At 30.0% G+C, this 20,894-nt stretch overlaps 2 protein-coding genes and 1 long non-coding RNA gene across 3 annotated transcripts in view; 1 reads left to right on the top strand and 2 right to left on the bottom strand.

Annotated features, from left to right (window-relative positions):
* Positions 1-1,336: 1,336 nt before the first annotated feature.
* LOC130674600 (putative phosphatidate phosphatase) overlaps positions 1,337-20,894 on the top strand; it is a 128,098-nt gene continuing 108,540 nt past the window's right edge. Inside the window, exons 1-2 of the mRNA XM_057479974.1 lie at positions 1,337-1,427; positions 4,400-4,452. The gene's annotated coding sequence lies outside the window, so the exon portion shown is untranslated. The remainder of the gene's footprint in view (positions 1,428-4,399; positions 4,453-20,894) is intronic.
* On the bottom strand, positions 6,458-7,352 carry LOC130674602 (uncharacterized). The gene is made up of 4 exons (XR_008991080.1): positions 7,192-7,352; positions 6,866-7,115; positions 6,686-6,786; positions 6,458-6,612 (listed from the first exon to the last, which is right to left on the bottom strand). It is a non-coding gene; the product is annotated as an uncharacterized LOC130674602 (long non-coding RNA).
* Positions 13,218-19,825, bottom strand: LOC130674599 (transcription factor HES-1-A-like). Its single transcript, XM_057479971.1, has 3 exons — positions 19,242-19,825; positions 19,027-19,122; positions 13,218-15,335 (listed from the first exon to the last, which is right to left on the bottom strand). Exons 1-3 carry the CDS (start codon positions 19,332-19,334, stop codon positions 14,241-14,243), a joined length of 1,284 nt encoding a protein of 427 aa, XP_057335954.1. The 5' UTR covers positions 19,335-19,825; the 3' UTR covers positions 13,218-14,240.

Here is a 20,894-nt window from a genome sequence, read left to right as displayed (position 1 = left end):
TTAACAAAACTTCATATATATTTTTGAGTACCACAAATAAATAAAAATTGATGTCAACTATTTTTAAAAATTATTCAGTTATTTTTCCGTTTATTGAACGTAAATTATTTGTGTACTCGTTTGAAAAAAAACACTCACACAATCTTTACAGCAATTTTCTTCAGCGCCAAATTTTTAAAAAAAATTTTGCGGGTACTCAAAATTTTACCAAAATTTGATAAGAATCAAAATGACGATAAAACAATTTTAGAACAAAATTTTAAGGGTGATCTGTTTTGCCCCCCCCCCCCCCGACCGGCCCGCCCTTCTCCCATTTAAAATAAATTTTGAAAACCAGAATATTTATTTATTTTTTTTTATTCAAATTTACATACGATTTCAATTATTCAAAAATTTATATACATATATATATAATTATTTCCAGTAGTACCAATAATTGATAATAAATATATCGTGATAAATAATTAAACACATGTATTCATCAGTTGTATGTTTGGATCAGCAACACATGCAGTGCAACATTTTGTCACAATTCCATTGCCACACTAAAATAGAAATTATTAACATCAGACTATAATTCAAATTTTTTATCTTTTGCAATAAAATATATAATATGTATATATTTACCATTGAGCCACTAGGTAAACAGTCCATGGCTTCAGCGACAAATACCATCGCGGCCAAAAGTATAAGAATCAAAAGTTTGGACATCTTGAGATAACTGTATATAGTTATAGTTATACGTTTATCAACTGGAATATTTATTTGTTATTTATTACGCACTTATATATAATCTCTAAGTATAAAAATTACGTGACGTGTTGATCTTGTGGCCTGTGTAGCAAATAAATTTTTCAAAAAATTTTTACTATCATCAACTGGTGGACATGAAAAATAAACAGTTCAATGCCAGAGATTTGTTATTCAAAAAAATTTCAAGTCCAAAAGTGCATCGGATGCTGATGCAACAAAAATATTTTTATTATTCGCGAGAAACAATTTTGATAACGACATTTAGTAAAATTGACATTCATATATTTTTTCAAATTGTTGATATAAAATATATATTTTTTTTATTGAGATCCCAAATCTTATCAATAAAAATTTTCTAGAATAGCTCAGGTCAAAAAAATAACTTCTTTGACTCAAATTTAAGTCAAGTTTACGCCAAGTTCTGGTGTTTTGAGTTTTGACAGCAATATGAGTACATGAACTACAAGTTGACGTAAATCTACTGCCACAATAGAAATGCGTTGACTCAAAAAGTTGCCTTCAAGGTGCGGAAAAAAATTTGAATCAGCAAAATTATACTTCCAAATTGACTGAAGTTAACATCAACTCTTTGCACCATCAATTTTTTGCAGTCAACTTGACATCTTATTCCAATTAGAGATTTACGTCAATTTGGGATCAAAATGGTTATCAGAGTAAGAAAACATGTCAGTTAACATGGAAATTGTCTTGTCATTGAGTAGAAGAAAAGTCTTGGATAGTTTCATAATTCAAGGATAGTTTTATTTTACGATAGACATATTTTAGATAGAGAATTGTTATGGAGTCTGTGCATAGAGATTTTCTGAAGCGACGTCATAATAGCGGTCAACATTTTGTTTCGGCCAACTTGACTTACTTAGTATCCATTTACGTCAAAAATTCGAATTTGGGTCAATTTTTTTCTTAGAGAGCAGGCAAATAAATTAACGCCTAATTATTACTGTATAGTGTTTTTATTACGAATAATTATATTTTTATACCAATAACTCTAAAAACATAGACATGATTATATATAAGTGCGTCCAGTAGTAGGATGAAAAATTTTTTTCGATTAAGCACAGGTGCTCATCATTAATCTTGGAGTTCTCGCACATACTCCGGAACAACAATCTGATGGAACGGAACACTGAAATAATATAAAATATTTTATTTATACTCAAATTAATTAAATTACATGTAAAAAAAATGACTAATTATGCTAACGATAAGTCAGTGTGCAGAAATCGGGTTTCAGTTTTTCCAGGCCCATAATTTTTTTTTAGTCATTGATCAAAAAATAATAAATAATTATTATAATTGCAGCCTACTCTAGTAGAGCAATTTTTAATTTTTTAACCCATTGAAATATTTGAAATTTCCTAATTTTTTTTTATTGAATCGACGATAAATTTTCGGAAAAAAAATTATAGACAAATTAGATAATTCTCGATTTCTGCATTTTTACGGAAAAATAAATAAACAACTTACTAATTGACGAGCAGGTATGCAATCCTCGGCCACAGACAGGACAATTGCCAGCATTGCAACCACGAAAATAAATATTATAAATTTCATCTTGTAATGATTTCTAATTGAATCTTAATTCAGAATGTTCATAGCAACGTTCTTGCAGTGGAATTTATACAAGATCTATATGAAAGCCATTTTGTTTTTCACGTAAGAGAATATTGAATTAAAAATACATTTTTATCAATATTCAGTGTCATGGTCGCGAGTGATGAAATTGAACTATGATGATAATGAAAAATTTATTTTTATATAAAGACAGAGGATAAGGGATCAAAATATAACATGATCTCTTGATGTCAACAAGCCAAAAAATAATAATCATTAATCATTAAATTCTAAAGATTTTTGAATTAATATACAATGTTGTGCAATAACTTTTTTATTTTTTTTTACAAGTTATGGCAAAAAAAATTTTTCGAAAAATTTCATTTAAATTTTTAATCAAGGTAATGGTGTTGCGCCGTTTTAACATGGTTTTTGTGTGTGTTTATTCGACGCCCGTGTAAAAAAATTCGTTCCAAAAAGATTCCAAAAAAGTTCCGCATGTGGAACTTCTAAAAATGAGACAGATTAGAACTTCCAATGGAACTTTTTTGGAACGTTAGTAATTTTGATGGTAAAAAAAAGTTTTTATGAGCAAATTTAGAGTCAAAAAAGGACGTTCTTGGAACCTTTTTGGAATTTTTTTTGGACGTTTTTTTTAGTTCTATAAAAAATTCAAAAGTAGTGATTTTTGAACTATTTTGGCACGTTTCTGGAACGCCTTTATTCTACAAAAGATGCAACAGAAGTGATTTTAGAAAGTTTTTGGAACGCCTTCTTTAGTCCATAAAAAAGTTAAAAGTGGTGATTCTGGAACTTTTTTGGAATGTTTTTGAAACGTCTACTTTAGTTCTATATTAGGTTGTAAAGTAACGATTTTTGGACCATTTTTGAATGTTTTTGGAACGTCTTTTTCAGCTTCTGAAAAATGTCAAAAGTGGTGATTATGGAACTTTTTTGGAATGTCCATATAAAATCCAAAAAAATTTTCAAGAACGTCCTTTTTTGACTCTAAATTCGCTCATAAAAACTTTTTTTTACCATCAAAATTACTAACGTTCCAAAAAAGTTCCATTCGAAGTTCTAATCTGTCTCATGTTTAGAAGTTCCACACAAGAAACTTTTTTGGAATCTTTTTGGAACGAATTTTTTTTACGCGGGCCGTGTAAAAAAATTCGTTCCAAAAAGATTCCAAAAAAGTTCCGCATGTGGAACTTCTAAACCTGAGATAGATTAGAACTTCGAATGGAACTTTTTTGGAACGTTAGTAATTTTGATGGTAAAAAAAAGTTTTTATGAGCAAATTTAGAGTCAAAAAAGTACGTTCTTGGAACCTTTTTGGAATTTTTTTTGGATGTTTTTTTTTAGTTCTATAAAAAATTCAAAAGTAGTGATTTTTGAACTATTGTGGCATGTTTCTAGAACGTCTTTAGTCTACAAAAGATGCAAAAGTAGTGATTTTGCATCTTTTATTTTCTTTTTTTTTTTTTTTTATTCCATAAAAAAGTCAAAAGTGATGATTCTGGAACTTTTTTGGAATGTCCATATAAAATCCCAAAAAAGTTCCAAAAACGTCTTTTTTTGACTCTAAATTTGCTCATAAAAACTTTTTGTTTACCGTCAAAATAACTAACGTTCCAAAAAAGTTCCATTCGAAGTTCTAATCTGTCTCAGTTTTAGAAGTTCCACATGCGGAACTATTTTGGAATCTTTTTGGAACGATTTTTTTTTACACAGGCGTTAGACCAACACATACGCTTGTTACCGTGTTGTGCCTCTTAATAATTTTTTTTTTAATTTAAATTTTCAAAAACTATAACGAATTCGAAGAATAACTTGTCGGGGTTTTTTTGTCATAGGAATATTTTTTCGGGGACATTTTGTCCGGGGATTTTTTTTTTGGGATATTTTGTCGGGGGATCAAGACACCTGATACCGATTTTCCTGATCATAAATAAATAAATGTGCATCATATATTTATTAATCACTTTGGAAACATAATTTAGATGGAATAATAATTATTTATATTTATTTTTTGACAAAGTATTAATGTCATATATTTTTTTATGGACAGGAGCCCCATCGCGCAGCCCAACCGATGTTGCAAGCTTGACCGTTACAACAGGGGTAAGTGTTTTTGTTGCACTAGAATTTTTAAAATACAAATGTATGATTATTATTATTATTATTATTATTATTATTATTATTATTATTATTATTATTATTATTATTATTATTATTATTATGAATAATTTACTCACACTATGACCAGATGGTACACATTGCCCTTGTGCGAGTGATACAACCGCTAATGTGATCAGTAAAATATAGACGAAGAATTTAAACATCTTGCAATTTATTTTATTAATTAATCTCTGGATTTTGAATCTTATCGTAATTAATAAAAAGTTTTACTCTAGTACTTTAGTGAAAAATTACGCGACTAGTTTTTCTAGCAATGAATTTTAATTCAGTACTTACATCTATTTATACTGAACATATTTTGATAATGATTTAAAAAAAAAAAAATCCTCTTAGATTATTTTTCGTTCTCTAGAATATATCCCCCCCCTTCCCCCTTATAAAAAAATATTGCGATTAGACTGGAAATCATAAAAATTGTATGAGCACCCGGAAAATCTCAATTTTTAAATGCGAACTAGAATTGAAAAATTTTAATTTTCAAATTACTAAAAAATTATAATTTTTTACGGGATATTTGATGGGAATATGAGTAAAAAAAATTTGATGTGGGGCAGAATGGTCATCAGTGATAAAATTTGAAAAATTATGAAAATTGGAAATGAAAATTTATTTTTAATTTTGGATGGCCTCCTTTTTTGGGAATGTCTGTTTTATCGCGATATATATATTGATGGTGTTGTGAATTAAATATATGAGTTTTTTAAAAATGAAGTTTAAAAAATTAGTCAATTTAGATTGAAAAAATTTATTTTTTATTTTCCATTAGGCAGGCAGTCGATTATTTTTTTCCTTCAATAATTTTTAGTTATTCACAAGTTCCTAGTACGCCTTCTTTAATTATGCACGTGCCGGCACAACAGTTTGATTTACCAACAATACACTAGAACGAAAAAAATAATAATCAAGTAATTGGACTTTAAACAATTAGAAAAAAATTTTAAATCAGTCAATTATTTTTTTTAAAAAACACAATAGCAAAAAAATTTTAGTTTCTTATTAAAAAAACCAAAAAGTATAAATAAATGATATAGAAAATATAAAACATACATTTTGACCTTTGGCAGCACACGCAGCTTCAGCTACCGTTGAAACGAAGGCCAGTAATGCCACTAGCAAAATAAAAACCAATAATTTTGACATCTTGGTCCACTTGTTTTTCAACAACCCTTAATAAATAGTAAAATAACAATTAATTATCCCATTGAAGTATCAAAATAGATATAAATATAAATAAAAATAAAAAATTACTCACTGTGATCGTCACTCAGTCACTCGGTTTAATCAGAAATAAAGTGAAGTTATTTATTTGCCATGTCTTTATATATTTATTTGAAGTATAAAAATAATTATCAGTCAAGTGAAAATCTAGAGCATTTATTTAAATAATTCAATCGTAATAATATATCTTATTTATTCCACGGAAATAAAATATCTCGGCTATAGGTCATTGATAAATTTATTATTTTAATATATATTTGGGGCATTCCACGCCAAATCGACCACCCTAGAACCCGACCCCTTTTAATTTGGCTGAAAATTTTTTATCTTTTTTTACCCCATCGAAAAAATTTGATTTTTTTTTCGAAATATTGAGTTAAAAAATAGAAGAACGTTCTGAATAATTTTTTAGTATTTTTTTTCATAACCTGCATTCAAAGACGGAGAAAATGAAAAAAAAAAGTTGTCTTTTGGTCCATTTTTGGACAAATGACAGGCATTCAAAAAAAAAATTTTTACACTCCGTGTCTTATGGTCGGCAGAAATTTTTTTTGAATTCCCGGCATTTGTCAGAGGATTGATATGGAGTCTGTGCATAAAGAGGTTTTGGTTCGATTCGTCAGAAGGCCCCTGATTATTTTAAAAAATTACAATTTCAAAAATTATCACAAAATTCAGAGTGAATGAATACAGAAAATTACAAATTCAATTATCAGACAAATATATTTTTATTTTTAAATTTTTACAATTCGGAACTTCCAAAAATTTGAGACATGTTACAAAAAAAAATCAAGCGCATTTCCCAGATGTTTTATCTGTAGGAATACAAATTCCGCTGCAGCACAACGGTGACAAAGTCGAGCACTAAAATAAAAAAAACAGTAAATAATTTCTAACCAGTAATTAAATATGACAAATAATCATCGTCCTAATTAACCTGATCGTCCTTTTTTTTACACTGTTGTCCGACCGTCATGACAGCCATCAGCGCTATCAGTAAAAAACAAAGACACAGCTTCCACATGATTCAAATTTTGTCTGAAAAAATTTTTATATTAAACTAATTATTTTTTTTTTTAAATTCACAAAAATAAGTAATCAAATATTGTTTACTTACTTCAGTGGCCTTCTTAAGAAATTGTTACAGAAATTAATAATTTACGCTTATTTATACTTAATTTTATCGGAGAAATTTATTATCAACTTGAACTATTGCCTTCTTTATTAAAATTCAATTTATCTCTTGTTTATGGAAAATAATTATAAATTAAAATATATATGAATCTACTATATTATGCACAAATACTAAAAACTTTGCCTTGAAGAACGCAATTATTGCTGCAACATGGCGGCGAAATAGGCGAGCACTAGAAAAAATTGATAGTAATATCGAACATAATTAAAAATCGAATTATTAATCAATTACTTCTTAATTTTACTCACCTGCAAGCCTGATTCAATGCATTCTTCTGACCCGAGTGTTGCAATAATTAATGAGATGAAAAAAAAAATATAAATAACGAACTTGTACATTTTTAATTGAATTGATTATTGGATCAATGTAACAGTTTTCTCAATGAAGGAGTTGTGCAATAGATTTGTAATTGCGACGGATTATATTTAGTGATGGAAAAAAAATATTTATCAGATAGCACTATCTGTTTTGATACTTGACAAATTAAAAATATGTTTGAGAGTTTTCTGAGAAGATTGCATATTTATTTAGTACTTGGAAGATGTAGAAAAAAGATTTCAGTGCGGAAATTGTATTAGTAATTTTTTTTTTTAAGGAGAAAATAGAGTGAATTAGAAAGAAAATTGTTAATCCGGCATTGGTTTAGATGTTTTTTGTCTTTAGATGTCAGACAAGTCGTTGGGAAAAATTCTAGCACCCGAAAGTGGAAAGTGAAAATTTTGTATTTTAACACAAGCCCGTGAGTCTCGATATTTGATAAATTTTCTATAGAATTTTTCTCACGATGGATTTTCTTTTAATTTTTCATCGAATTTTTCTGACGATGGATTTTCTTTAGATTTTCTATCGAATTTCTGTGACGATGGATTTTCTCTAGATTTTCTTTCGAATTTCTCTGACGATAGCTTTTCTTTAGATTTTCTATCGAATTTCTCTGACGATGGATTTTCTTCGATTTTCTATCGAATTTTTCTCACGACGAGTTTTCTTTAGATTCTCTATCGCATTTCTCTGACAATGGATTTTCTTTAGATTTTCTTTCGAATTTCTCTGACGATAGATTTTCTTTAGATTTTCTATCGAATTTCTCTGACGATGGATTTTCTTAGATTTTCTATCGAATTTTTCTCACGACGAGTTTTCTTTAGATTCTCTATCGCATTTCTCTGACAATGGATTTTCTTTAGATTTTCTTTCGAATTTCTCTGAAGATAGATTTTCTTTAGATTTTCTATCGAATTTCTCTGACGATGGATTTTCTTAGATTTTCTATCGAATTTTTCTCACGACGAGTTTTCTTTAGATTCTCTATCGCATTTCTCTTACATTGGATTTTCTTTAGATTTTCTTTCGAATTTCTCAGACGATAGATTTTCTTTAGATTTTCTATTGAATTTTTCTGACGGCGGATTTGCTTAGATTTTCTATCGAATTTTTCTCACGACGAGTTTTCTTTAGATTCTCTATCGCATTCCTCTGACAATGGATTTTCTTCAGATTTTCTTTCGAATTTCTCTGACGATAGATTTTCTTTAGATTTTCTATCGAATTTCTCTGACGATGGATTTTCTTAGATTTTCTATCGAATTTTTCTCACGACGAGTTTTCTTTAGATTCTCTATCGCATTTCTTTGACAATGGATTTCCTTTAGATTTTCTTTCGAATTTCTCAGACGATAGATTTTCTTTAGATTTTCTATTGAATTTTTCTGACGGCGGATTTTCTGTAGATTTTCTTGGAAGCTGTCAAAAGTCATGATTTTCTATGATTTCCATGATTTTCCTGGCGTTCTATAGTTTCTTGATTTTCCCGGTTGTTTTCTCTTCTGCCACTTCCCATAAAAAAATTTTTTTTAGTCTTATTTTTCCGCACATCTTTTATTTCATATACTACATAAATTGTAATTAAAAACCCTAATTTATTACATCGTCTTTGATTGATAAATAAGCAAAAATAAATGAGCTCAAATGTCATGTCAATAAAAAAGAAATCATGACGGGCAATTATTGCAACTATGTAGGACGCAAAATACTACATATAATTTATTAATCTGCAATTATTTTTATGAGTCGTGAGTTATTAATTTGCGCAACTCGTTTATCTTTATCTTTGTCTTTATCTTGACCGTTTGGTGTTGGGAGGGAAAGCAGACGCGATTGAAGTGAGAAAGGAGCAGCCACCCTACTCGACCACGAACCACTCTATAAAGTTTCAAACTACTCACCAGAGAACACAACTAGATAAATGTCTTTCGTATTTCTCGCTCGTTTCACCCAATCGATCTCGATTAACTCCCCTACATTTTACATCCCCATTAAATTATCCAACTTTTCTTATCCAAAACAATTAACGACTGCCTCTGTTTATAAAAATATAAATAAACGCTCTAAAACATCATTAATAACCCAAACTTTAATTATTAATTTCTCCCCAAGAAATTGAAATAATTAAACGTCTAACCTGCTCCCCGAATCGGAAATTCAATTCTCTACAAGTTTAGTCCTCACAAAAAACGACCTATGACCACGCGTTTCCAAGATATGGCTGTCTAAGCACTTTGATACCCAGCACCGAATTTTTACAAACTTCACTATTTTTATACGAAATTCAATTCACGATATCTTCTAAACTATCAACTCTAGCAAAATTTTTAATGAGTCAAAAATTGTAGAGAATTTAATTTCCTTTTCAGAACTTACCTCAGATTTTTAATTATTTTTATTAATCACCAAGATATAGCTTATATAAATTCCTTACACCGAATTTGTATAAAACCCGCGATATTTTTATCATTTCAAATCGCGGTATCTCAAAATCTATCAACTCCACGATTTTTTTTCTTGAGACCAAAGTTGTAGAGAATCAAATTTCCTTTCCAACGACCATCTTAGGTCACTACTTATCTCAATTAATTATCCAGATATCGCTTATTAAAATAAAAATTTTTCAATAGCGTTCGCCCATATCCAAAATTTCTTCATTTTTACTACAAAAAAAGTTCAAATAAATAAGAAAACAATTTTTACATATACAAAACCCTATTCACTGAAAACTTGTGTTTTCTCTCGATACCAATTGGCAGCATAGAAAATTAAAAAGCAAAATAAAATAAAAATTCATAAGCCAATAGTCGATTTAAAAACACTTGTTTTAATTTATTTTACACATTTAAAACTATATTACATTTTGTCAAGAACAATGACGAGTAAAAGACTCAGCCCCGTATGCGGACGGATGTACAACAAATAGCAGACTTTAAATAGAAGATACAAGATTAAAATAAATAATAAAAATAGTAGAGTAGATTTGTTGTAAATGAGAGTTGGTAAACCGACAATTGTTTCATATCATATTATATATATACACATATACATGTCCACATATATTGCTTGCCAGCGACCATAGTTTATAATTAATGTGCTCAGTGACATCCCAAAACAACCGATATTCAGTTACAGTCTTTTAAAGATACTCCGGAATGATATTTTATATTTAATATTAACTGGTCTGTAGTTTATTTTACGCTGATGATCTGATGGTCAAGAGTGTAGGTAACTGGTCAGTGATTAACTTTGAATGACTGACACCGCAAAAACACATTAAAACATCGAATGAGTACAAATGAAAATTTGGTTGCTTGGTCGAATCAGTTTACCACAGAGTAAATAGCTTACTCGCCACACGTCCATCGGTTCTTCATTCTCTTATACAATCGCGGATTTATTTTCCAACAACATATTTTATTACTCTGATTCTCTGATTTTCGGATTTTCTGATGGAACTTCATTCCAGTTATGGCGAAACAGAAAAAAAATCATATATTTATTATTGGAAACTAATAGTTTGGTTTTCGCGGTTTCGCCTCGCGTTTTTAATAATCGGTAATTTATCGAAATTTATTTAGCAAAATATGACTTTTTTTGTTCTAATTTAAATTGTGATTGCCAGCGAACAGACGGGATTAAAAATAATGGATAAAAAAATCGTTCAAGGCTGAGCAATAAAAATCGTCAACCAGATCGTACGTCACGTACCAATACGGGCGTATACCTGGTTTAAAGTTAACCAATCAGCGGACTCTCGGTTTAATGTATTCAAATGTAAGCGGTAGCAGTGTTTATGTCTTGACATTGCAAATTGTACCGGGCAAACCATAACTTATCGTAATTGCTTCGAGCTATAGTAATTATTTATACGAGAGATATTTAGTTTAAGGCTTTGTGGATGGCTACTGCTTTTCTAGCTTTCTGTTCTCTCTGTCCATCAATCTTAACTATATAGGCGTTTAATAACTAAATAAATATCAATATACTTTATTCCCCTTTGTCAGAAGAGAGGGGAGAGTACCCAAGAATTTTGTGTAAAATTTTGAGGCCATATTTCTTGACAAACAGGCGAATATTGCAAAAATCGACTGCATTGACACTCGAAATTAGTACTTTTGGTAAATTTTCATTAGGCGGCAAAAAACTGGAATCACATGAAAATAATTTTTGAATCGAGTAAATATTAGAGTGGTGTAAATTCAAGTGAATAAAAGTGACATTGACATAATTTTTCAAAATTCCTAAATCTAATTTTGAAATTTAATTTAATAAAATTTTTTTTTTTAAATTGGGTGAAGATTTTCTCAGGGAACTTTTCGAGTTTTTTTTTGGGAATTTCGCATCCGCATTTTGAGGCAAGGTAGTAAAAATTACAAAAATCAACTGTATTGACACTCGAAATTAGTACTTTTGGTAAATTTTTATGAGGCGGCAAAAAATTTGAATTACACGAAAATAATTTTTAAATTGAGTAAATATTGGAGTAGAGTAAATTCAAGTGAATAAGGATTGACATAATTTTTCAAAATTCCTAAATTTGATTTAATAAAATTATTTTTTTTTTTTCGGGTGCAGATTTTCTGAAGGAACTTTCCGAGTTGTTTTGGGGAATTTCGCATCCGTATTTTGGGGCAGGGTAGTAAATGTTGCAAAAATTGGCAGCATTGACACTCGAAATTAGTACTTTGGAAAAATTTGCATAGTAAGGCAACAAAAATAGTTTGAGTTTGAAAAAAAAATTTTTTAAATCGAGTCAACATTTGATTGAAGTAGATTCGAGTAAATGAGGCCTAATATCGATATAATTTTAAAATATTCCTAAATTTGATTTTTTAAGAATTAATTCTACATCACAACTTATAAAAATTTCATATAAAGATCCAATAATCTTTTGCCTAAGTACATTTTTTCGGGTCTCTAAATTAGTCTAATAAATTAATGAACTTATGTAAAGTCCATCCCCTACCTTTTTTTGTGTCCTCAGATTATTCATAAATAATTCAAAATTACATTATCGTCATTATAAAATTTATGTACCTGTATTATTTATAATAATCCGCAAAAGTCAACACAGTTTTCAATTTTTAATTACACATTAAATTAAATTTCTTTGATAACCTACAGTATTAAAATCGTATGACCCCAAGTTTCTATCGAAAATACCTACAAGTTTTCATCCGACTTCAGATTAAAACTTTAAACTTTTTTTTCCAAAAAATATTTACCTAATTTTTTCGCATATTCACTTGACCTTCAACACAATCCTCTTAATTTTTTTTTTTTCACAAAAAAAAAAAAAGAAAAAATCGCAGATTTACGATTGGAATTTTTTCTCAGCCTCCAAACCCGTGGCTCCGTCTAGCGGTGACGTGACGAACCTCCACACAAAATTTATTACCACCATCGATATTCGAATCTGCAATATTTTATTTCAAAAATCCATAAATATTTTTTTTAACGACTATATTCTATATATTTATCGACTGCTCATATTTTGATCGCAAAGAAATTTTCCCTCAAAAAAAATTTGATGTTTTCCTTCGCTCGAAGACAAGACCGTAAGCTTGGTCGATAAATTAGTACATACATTTTATCAGAGTAGGTTACATATATATGTATATAAATATTATATATATATGTATATATAAGAGTCTATATTATTTTCTGAGGAGTAACAGGTGGTTGGAATTCTCGTTCTCTGCATCTTTTTATTCCTTTATTATCGGGTAAAAAGAAAAAGACCGCGGTACCGCAAAGTCGGGTATGCTTAACACCTCTTAAAAGAGAACTACATAAAAGACTGCTCCGTATCATAGACAAAAAAGCTAAAAAAGGTAAAAGGAGAAGAGGAAAACTGGGAACAAAATAAAGAAAACATAAAAGGATAAAAACGTTTGATACGGGGTTTCAAATAACTTCATACTATTTACGCAATTTTATTTTTATTATTTTTTTTTATAAAGTCTTTTATTATAAATCATACATTTTATCACAACACATTGGCTAATACTAAAATTGGCTTAAAAACTGACCATTAAAAAAAATTAGTATGGAAGTCTTGGAATAATTATTTATTATTATATATTATAATTAATATTTACAATATTGTACATCAGTTTAAAGCTTGGGTATTTTTTAAATTCCACTGGAATTAATAAGAGCACTTTCAGTATTTTTTTAAATCGATCCCCGGGTCAAAAATAAAACTTGATTCAGGCTCGCTTCGTCTTATTTTCTTTTGAAGTTATCGATTTGCCGACGATTTTTTGATAAGATCTCGACTTTTTCGACTTAAATTTAATTTTTTTCAACTTTTTTCATCTTAGGTTCAACTTATTCGTCTTTACTTTGAGCACGATAGTCATTCACATTACTTTTGACTTGCTAAACCAAGTCGAAAAAAAGTCATTTATTCGCCTTACTTTCGCCTTAATATATCAAAATTATTTCACGTTAGTTCTGACTTTTTCGACTTATAATTTAAGTCGAATAAGTCTACATCAAGTCAGTTTCGACTTGATTTAGACTTTTTCGCCTTACATTTTAAGTCGAATAAGTCTAAACCAAGTCAATTTCGACTTGATCTTGACTTTTTCGTCTTAAAATTTAAGTCGAATAAGTCTAAACCAAGTAAATTTCGACTTGATTTAAACTTTTTCGTCTTAAATCGTGACTAAGTAAGCCAGTTAAGTCTAAACCAAGGCGAAAACTTAATATATTTCATACCTCCGTAAAAAAAAGTCGAGTTTGTCTTGTGAAAAACGGCTCCAAATTTCGACTTGGTAATCCAAGTCTAAGTCAAGTTTCATTTTTGATCCGATTAAATTAAATTCGGCAAATAAATTATCACGAAAACCTTAAAAACTAAACCCGTACACGCAAACCAAAAGGTCTTTTAGTTGACATACAGAAAATATAAGGTAATAATAAATTTTCTAGGTTAATTTTGTGGTAGAGAAGTGTCTGGTTATCACCAGGGTCGCCACATGTCGGCATTTGCTTGAGAAGAAGCTGCAGCGGGGGGGTTTGTTACGTTCCTATTTTTGGTGGCGAGGTTCGATCTTCCGGACAAGTCTTCGACCGAATGAGCGAACTCTTGTCTGGTCGAATGGAGCCCGGAATTGGCTGACGATGAGCTGGAGGCTTCTGAGTACTTGGGCCTCTTTTCGGAAATGACAAGAAGACCATCGGAATTGTGTCTTTTCAGATCCTTTCTTTGAACAGCTCGATTGTAGGTTTTGTCGGTGATGACCGAAAGAGGTTGACGGACTCTCGATACTTCCTCTTCCCTTCTCGGAGCGTCTAAATGCTTGGGGTCCACAAAAGCTGAGGGTGATTTCCTGTCACTGCTCGAGCTGATCTGGGCCTTCTGGGTCTCCGGGGAGGAGAAACTCTTTGAGGAAGTGGAGCTGTGGTCAGCTGGGATCTTAAAACGACCTGGCGATTCCGTTTGACGGAATTCGCCGTGACATTCCTCCCCAAAGCTGGATGTCGAAGTCGATGGACTGAGCAGCGGACTGTGTGATCGCTGGACTGGAGTAAACGCGGAACTGGTTCTGGAAACCCGAGACTCATTAGCAGGTGGAAAGAAGGGAAAATTTGCCGAAATTCCCGCTGACTGCGGAACCAGAAGTGCCAATTCTCCGGTTGGAAGTCTGCTGGGTATCAATTGTACGCCACTTGGAATCTGTATCCGTGCACTGGCGTTGTTATTCTCATCGCCACTGTGGAAGTCTCCCTGGAATCCGACCTTAACCTCCGGGAAGAGTCTCTCCGGCATATAGGGCACGTAGTGGCCGTAAAAGGGCGCCATCTGCTGAAGGTTGCTGACACAGTTGTTGAGGTGCGAGACTAATCGCTGTTTTACCGACGTGTCCACGTTCTCGAGATGATTGACATAACGAGTGACTTCACCAGCGCATTCAGAGAATCCCGTGCGGAATTTAGTCAATACGGCTGGATCAGTTGCTACAGCGGCGCTCAATTGCTGACGCTGTACAGACTGCAAGTGCTTTACTGTCATCTCAAGTATGTCTGCCTTCTCCAGCTTGGAATGACGTGACGGCTGTAAAAAACATAAACAAATGTATGAGTTAAATTCAATTGAATACACGGAGAAAAAAGTATAGTAAAAATTACAATACTATAGTAAAATTTACTAACAGATATGAAAAAATACATTCTGTATTGTAATTATTACTAAACGTTTAGTAAAATTCACTAGTTAGTAATAATTACATAATAAGATATTAAAAATTACTATACGTAATGTATTTTTTGCTAAGACGATTATATTTTTTACTATTTGTATAGTAAATTTTACTATCAAGTACTATTAATAAATACAAATTTAAGAAAGTTAATTTTCTAATACAATATAGGATTTGTTACTATACAAAATATTAAAAATTACTATACGCAATGTATTTTTTGCTAACACGATTATATTTTTTTACTATCTGTATAGTAAATTCTACTATGTATAGATAAAATTAAAAGTTGGTGGGGATAGCATATACAAAGATGTATTACAAGTTCTGAAACTTTTGTTCAAAGGACACATCGGGCCGTCAGACATTGGAAAGAACTCGCACGCGGGAGATCAGGGTTCGAATCTCGGTTGAGTCAAGTGATTTTTTAAAAAACAAAAATCCACACCAACACCAATACAGATGACAGAAATAATAATAATAATAATCAATAATAATAAAAAGTTGAAAAACTATTAAAAATTTAATTTTATTTTTTTCTATTCTAATATAGTAAAATTTACTAAACGGGATAGTAAAATTTACTAATCGACTTGTGAAATATGCTAATCTGTTTATGAATTTTTCATATAAATCATAAGTGTTTCAAGATTACTATCCAAATTTAGTAATTATTCTCATATTATTTGGTCAAATTTACTATATTTTTTTCTCCGTGTACACGACCTGAGTATTCATAACAAAGTAAAGAGAAATGACATCCAAAGGATCGTGGAAGCCAAGTACATTTAAATGTGGTTAGACGGTCATGTATCGATAAAATGAATATCTGACAATACGACAGGAAAAAAACTACGTATTACGTGAGCGCACGCAATATCCTTTATTAAAGATGCGGCGATCCATACAAGAGATGAATGAAATCCCATGTGATGAATCCATCGTGGGAACCCGTTAGTTTTCGAGGACCCATCGCCGTTTTCTTTATTCGGTTTTTTTTTATTTTAGGATTTCTTCGGGACCGAAACTGGTCCATTGGAAAAGAAGGAGAACTGGGAAAGAGAAGGAAGGAAGAACCCAGAGCAGGTTATTCTTTAAATTCCCTTAACCCCCAGCCCTTTGGCCACCAATAGGCGATTCAGCAGTCGTGTGTGTGATGGGATCCGTGTCTATGCCTATAAATCCGTGGTACAATTCTAATGGTTGGCTTAGTATTGGACTATTTCTCGCTCACTTTTAACAATATTTCTTTATGTATATTCGTTTTTCTCTAGCGCCCAACTCGGGCACCTTGACAACACAATAGGCGTGGGAGTCGTGTAGCTCGGGCTCGGTTACACATGTCGTTTAAAGAGTTACTGTGTGTGGGAACCTGCTCTCGGCACTCGGAAATAGAATACACTTCATTCATTCATTCATTCGCTTATTACGCCACTACTATCCGGCTAAATATAACTCAATTAAAATTTTCATTACCCTCAATTCTTATTCCCACCTCCGTCTTTCGAAGGATCGAGTCCGAGGCCACGTCTGTCCCCGTATGAAAATAACATGTATGGTCAAAATATATGTAAAAATAAATGATAAATATCAGAAAATATACGTGGCCAATTTAACTATATTTTCTGATATATTTTTTATTTATATTAAAAAATATAATATTCATCTTATACGAGTCCGTATATGTTTAGCGTATATAAAATATATATGTCAATCATATACAAAAAATATATTTTTATCATATATGAAAATATATATTCTTGTCATATACGAAAACTATATTTTTATCATACATAAAAATATATATTTCTATCATATACAAAAAATATATTCTGATCATATATAAAACCGTATGAAAATAACATATATGGTCAAAATATAGGTAAAAATATATGATAAATATCAGAAAATATATGTGGCCAATTTAACTACATTTTCTGATATATTTTTTTTTATATTAAAAAATTTAATATTCATCATATATGAATCCGTATATGTTTAGCATATATAAAATATATATGTCAATCATATACAAAAAATATATTTTTATCATATATGAAAATATATATTCTTGTCATATACGAAAACTATATTTTTATCATACATAAAAATATATATTTCTATCATATACGAAAAATATATTCTGATCATATATAAAAACATATATTTATATTGTGTATGGAAAAAAAAAGTTTCTTATTCGTATGACCAACTCCAATTAAATTAGATATAAATTTTAATATACTCTTTAAATTGCAGTTAAAATTTTCAAAATTAGTTAATTTGATGCGAATATATATACCCATATACATATACATACGCCGAATAAAATATATGCTTAAATATAACAAAGAAAATATATGGTGCCATATATAATATAAATTATATGCTACCATATATTTCATTTCATATAAAAATTTTATATTTTTTGAATATAAAAGGAAATATATCAATACAATATATTATAAGGTAAATTTAAATGTATATATAGCTTAATATAAAAAACATATAAGACATATATGGAATACATATATTTACTACTGTACATAATTTTATATTAAATCGGCCAAAATCTCTATATGATTTTTTTAAATTACAATATAACATATCATATATTTTTTTGTTGCAAACATATGTGATTTTATATATTTTAACCATATATTGTTTTTTCATACGGGTCTAATATTTAATATAAGTCCAAGTCCGACTAGAAAAAATATTCCCGCTGATCTAGGGAATAAAGGAATCGATAACAATCGGATGTTTGCTCGTATCGCGTGAAAATCCATTTCGGGCGGTCTCTTGAAACGTGAGATGATTTTTTTACGCTTCTTATATTTTCGTATTATTATTTTTTTCTTGGGTTCATTTCTTAGGGATTATTTTTCAGTTTAGTTTTTTTAATAATTACTCGGTTCCCACGGAGGCGGAGGGGGCGTTACGTGCAAACCGACCGGTCAGAATGGACAGGCACTATATATGTATTATATATATGTGCCCATGATAGTATACTGGGTGGATGTGAACAGAAATCGAGCAGGTAACGGAAGTCATCTGGACGCAGGGGCATGTCCTGAGGCCTTTGGAGACGTTTATAAGCCAATTCAATTATATGTTTATATAAAGGGTTTTTGTTGTGATAAAACCCACCGTTTAATCATTTAATTCGATCGTTTATTAAATCAACTAGATGCTTTTTCTAGCTAAGGGCTAATATTATTTACTAGCATGGACCTAATCAAATACGTAAATGGTCATTTCCGTTTGCTAGAGACAATTTTAATCTCCGGAAAAAATTATTTGTACCGGCCATCGAAAATTTTTATATTTCGTTCTGTCGTTTACTCGAAAAAATTTTGAAAATTTTAAATTTAAATATTCCCGGGCTTTTTAAAAAGAGAAAATTAGATAAAAAAATTTTGAATGAACTCAGGGTAAAATGGGTCAAAAAAAAAATTTTCTTATTTCATAAGACCCTGAATTTTGCTGCCGATCTATCGACCCATGGTTTGAATAAAAAAAATTTTTTTCAAAAAAAATACTTACGTCTTTTTTCATGGCTTCCAAGATAAGACTTTTTAGTTCATCAAGACACTGATTTATTCTTGCTCGCCTTCTTTTTTCCATGATCGGTTTATTACTCTGTAATATATCGATACTTAATTAGCTTAGATAATAAATTATTAATTAATTACTTATCAAAAATTTAAGTGACCAAAAAAAATTTAATTACGTAGTACGCAAAAATAAAAAAAATTTACCCTACGCAATTCCGCTTTGGACATTCCAGACTGGGCTTGTGGGTCAAATTCTTCATCGCTGCCTGACATTTTGTACTTGCAGTAATCCACCATTTGTCGGATGAGCAACAACACCAAATAAATAAAAATATAACTTAAATTTAAATATAAAAAACACACTGACAGACGTCGAGACAGATCTAAGTCAACACAACACACACTAGCTTAATATTAAATTTTTTCTTATCAACCAGACAAATTATCTGATAGTGATGAGGTATCCAAGTGATAGTGTCGCGATTCGGAGTAAATTCGAAATTAGGAGATCGTAGGATCGGAGATGTTCCGAGTCGGCGAGTAACTGTTTGACGTTTTCGGACTCAAAGACCGCATGCCAATGCATCCGAGGCAAGGGAGGGGGCTCAGACCGATTTTAAAGGGAGGGGCAAGAGAGGGGTGGGGGCGCACAGTAGTTTAGCCCTCTGAGACCTGTTGATGTGTGGGAATTCACGCGGCGACACATGGGACATTCCTTGACATACGTAGATCACGCTATATATATTTTACTTGTGGGAACTTTAATACTATTTATATTAGACATTATTATTATTTTTTTTTTTTATAGATCTGGATGCAATTAAATCGAATATTAATTTTTTAAGGACGTAATTAAATGTTTTAATGAAATTTTTACAAATAATTTTAATTGAAATTTTTTTTGTCAATGAATTAATTAATAATTTAATGAGTGTGAATGTTGCGAACATTAGACAAATTTAAAATTATAAATAAATAGAGGAAAGAATTTAAAAAAAAATATTTCGAAAAAATGCACTTATTAATTACAAAATTTTTTAAATGTGGATTTTTTTTTAATTTTAATTTATTAATTAATTACTCTGTTTATTATTAATTATAAATTTGATTAGAGGAAGTTTTCATGATCCTAAAGTTAAATGAAGCGGAAGTTGGCTGACATCTGATAATTTTTGGATTTTTTTTTAAAATATAAATCATTAAAAAAAAAATATTTGAAAAAATTGCACCTATAGTTTTTTAAATTTTCTACATGTGCATATTTTTAGTTTTTTTTTTTTGTAATTTTCCAGTAAAAAAAAAAATCCGAAAATTTCCGATTGTCTGTTAACTTCTGGATCATAAAGTTAACGGATAATTAAAAATTTTCGTATTTTTTTTTTTAAATAAATTACAAAAAAAAAAAAAAAAAAAAATACACATGTAGAAAATTAAAAAAACTATATGCGCATTTTTTTGAATTTTTTTTTTTTTATAATTTATCAGTTTTAAAAAATTCAAAAAATTATTAGACCTCGACTAACTTTAGTATCATAAGTTTTCAAGGCCTGATTAAAAAACCGCGGGAAAGATTTTTTTAAAAATTTAAATTAAAAAATTAAGTGAAGTTGTGAGTAATTAAATTTAGTTATTAATTATCAGAAGAATTTGTTGGTAATTAAAATTTTTTTCAAATAAAAAATTATCAAAAACTAAAATAAAGGAGCGAATTGTCCGCATAAAATAAAATTTCAATAAAAATAAAATATGAAATTCTCAAAAGCGGGCAATAAAAATATATCTAATGATAAAATATTCACTAAATGTACTGTCCATTTATTTACAATAAGCCCATAAAAAATGAAGAAGTATAAAGAG

This window comes from Microplitis mediator, chromosome 9, assembly GCF_029852145.1.
Source record: "Microplitis mediator isolate UGA2020A chromosome 9, iyMicMedi2.1, whole genome shotgun sequence".
Taxonomy (NCBI): Eukaryota; Metazoa; Arthropoda; class Insecta; order Hymenoptera; family Braconidae; genus Microplitis; species Microplitis mediator.
Note: the sequence above shows the minus strand (reverse complement) of the source record. Positions and strands in the feature narration are given on the sequence as shown.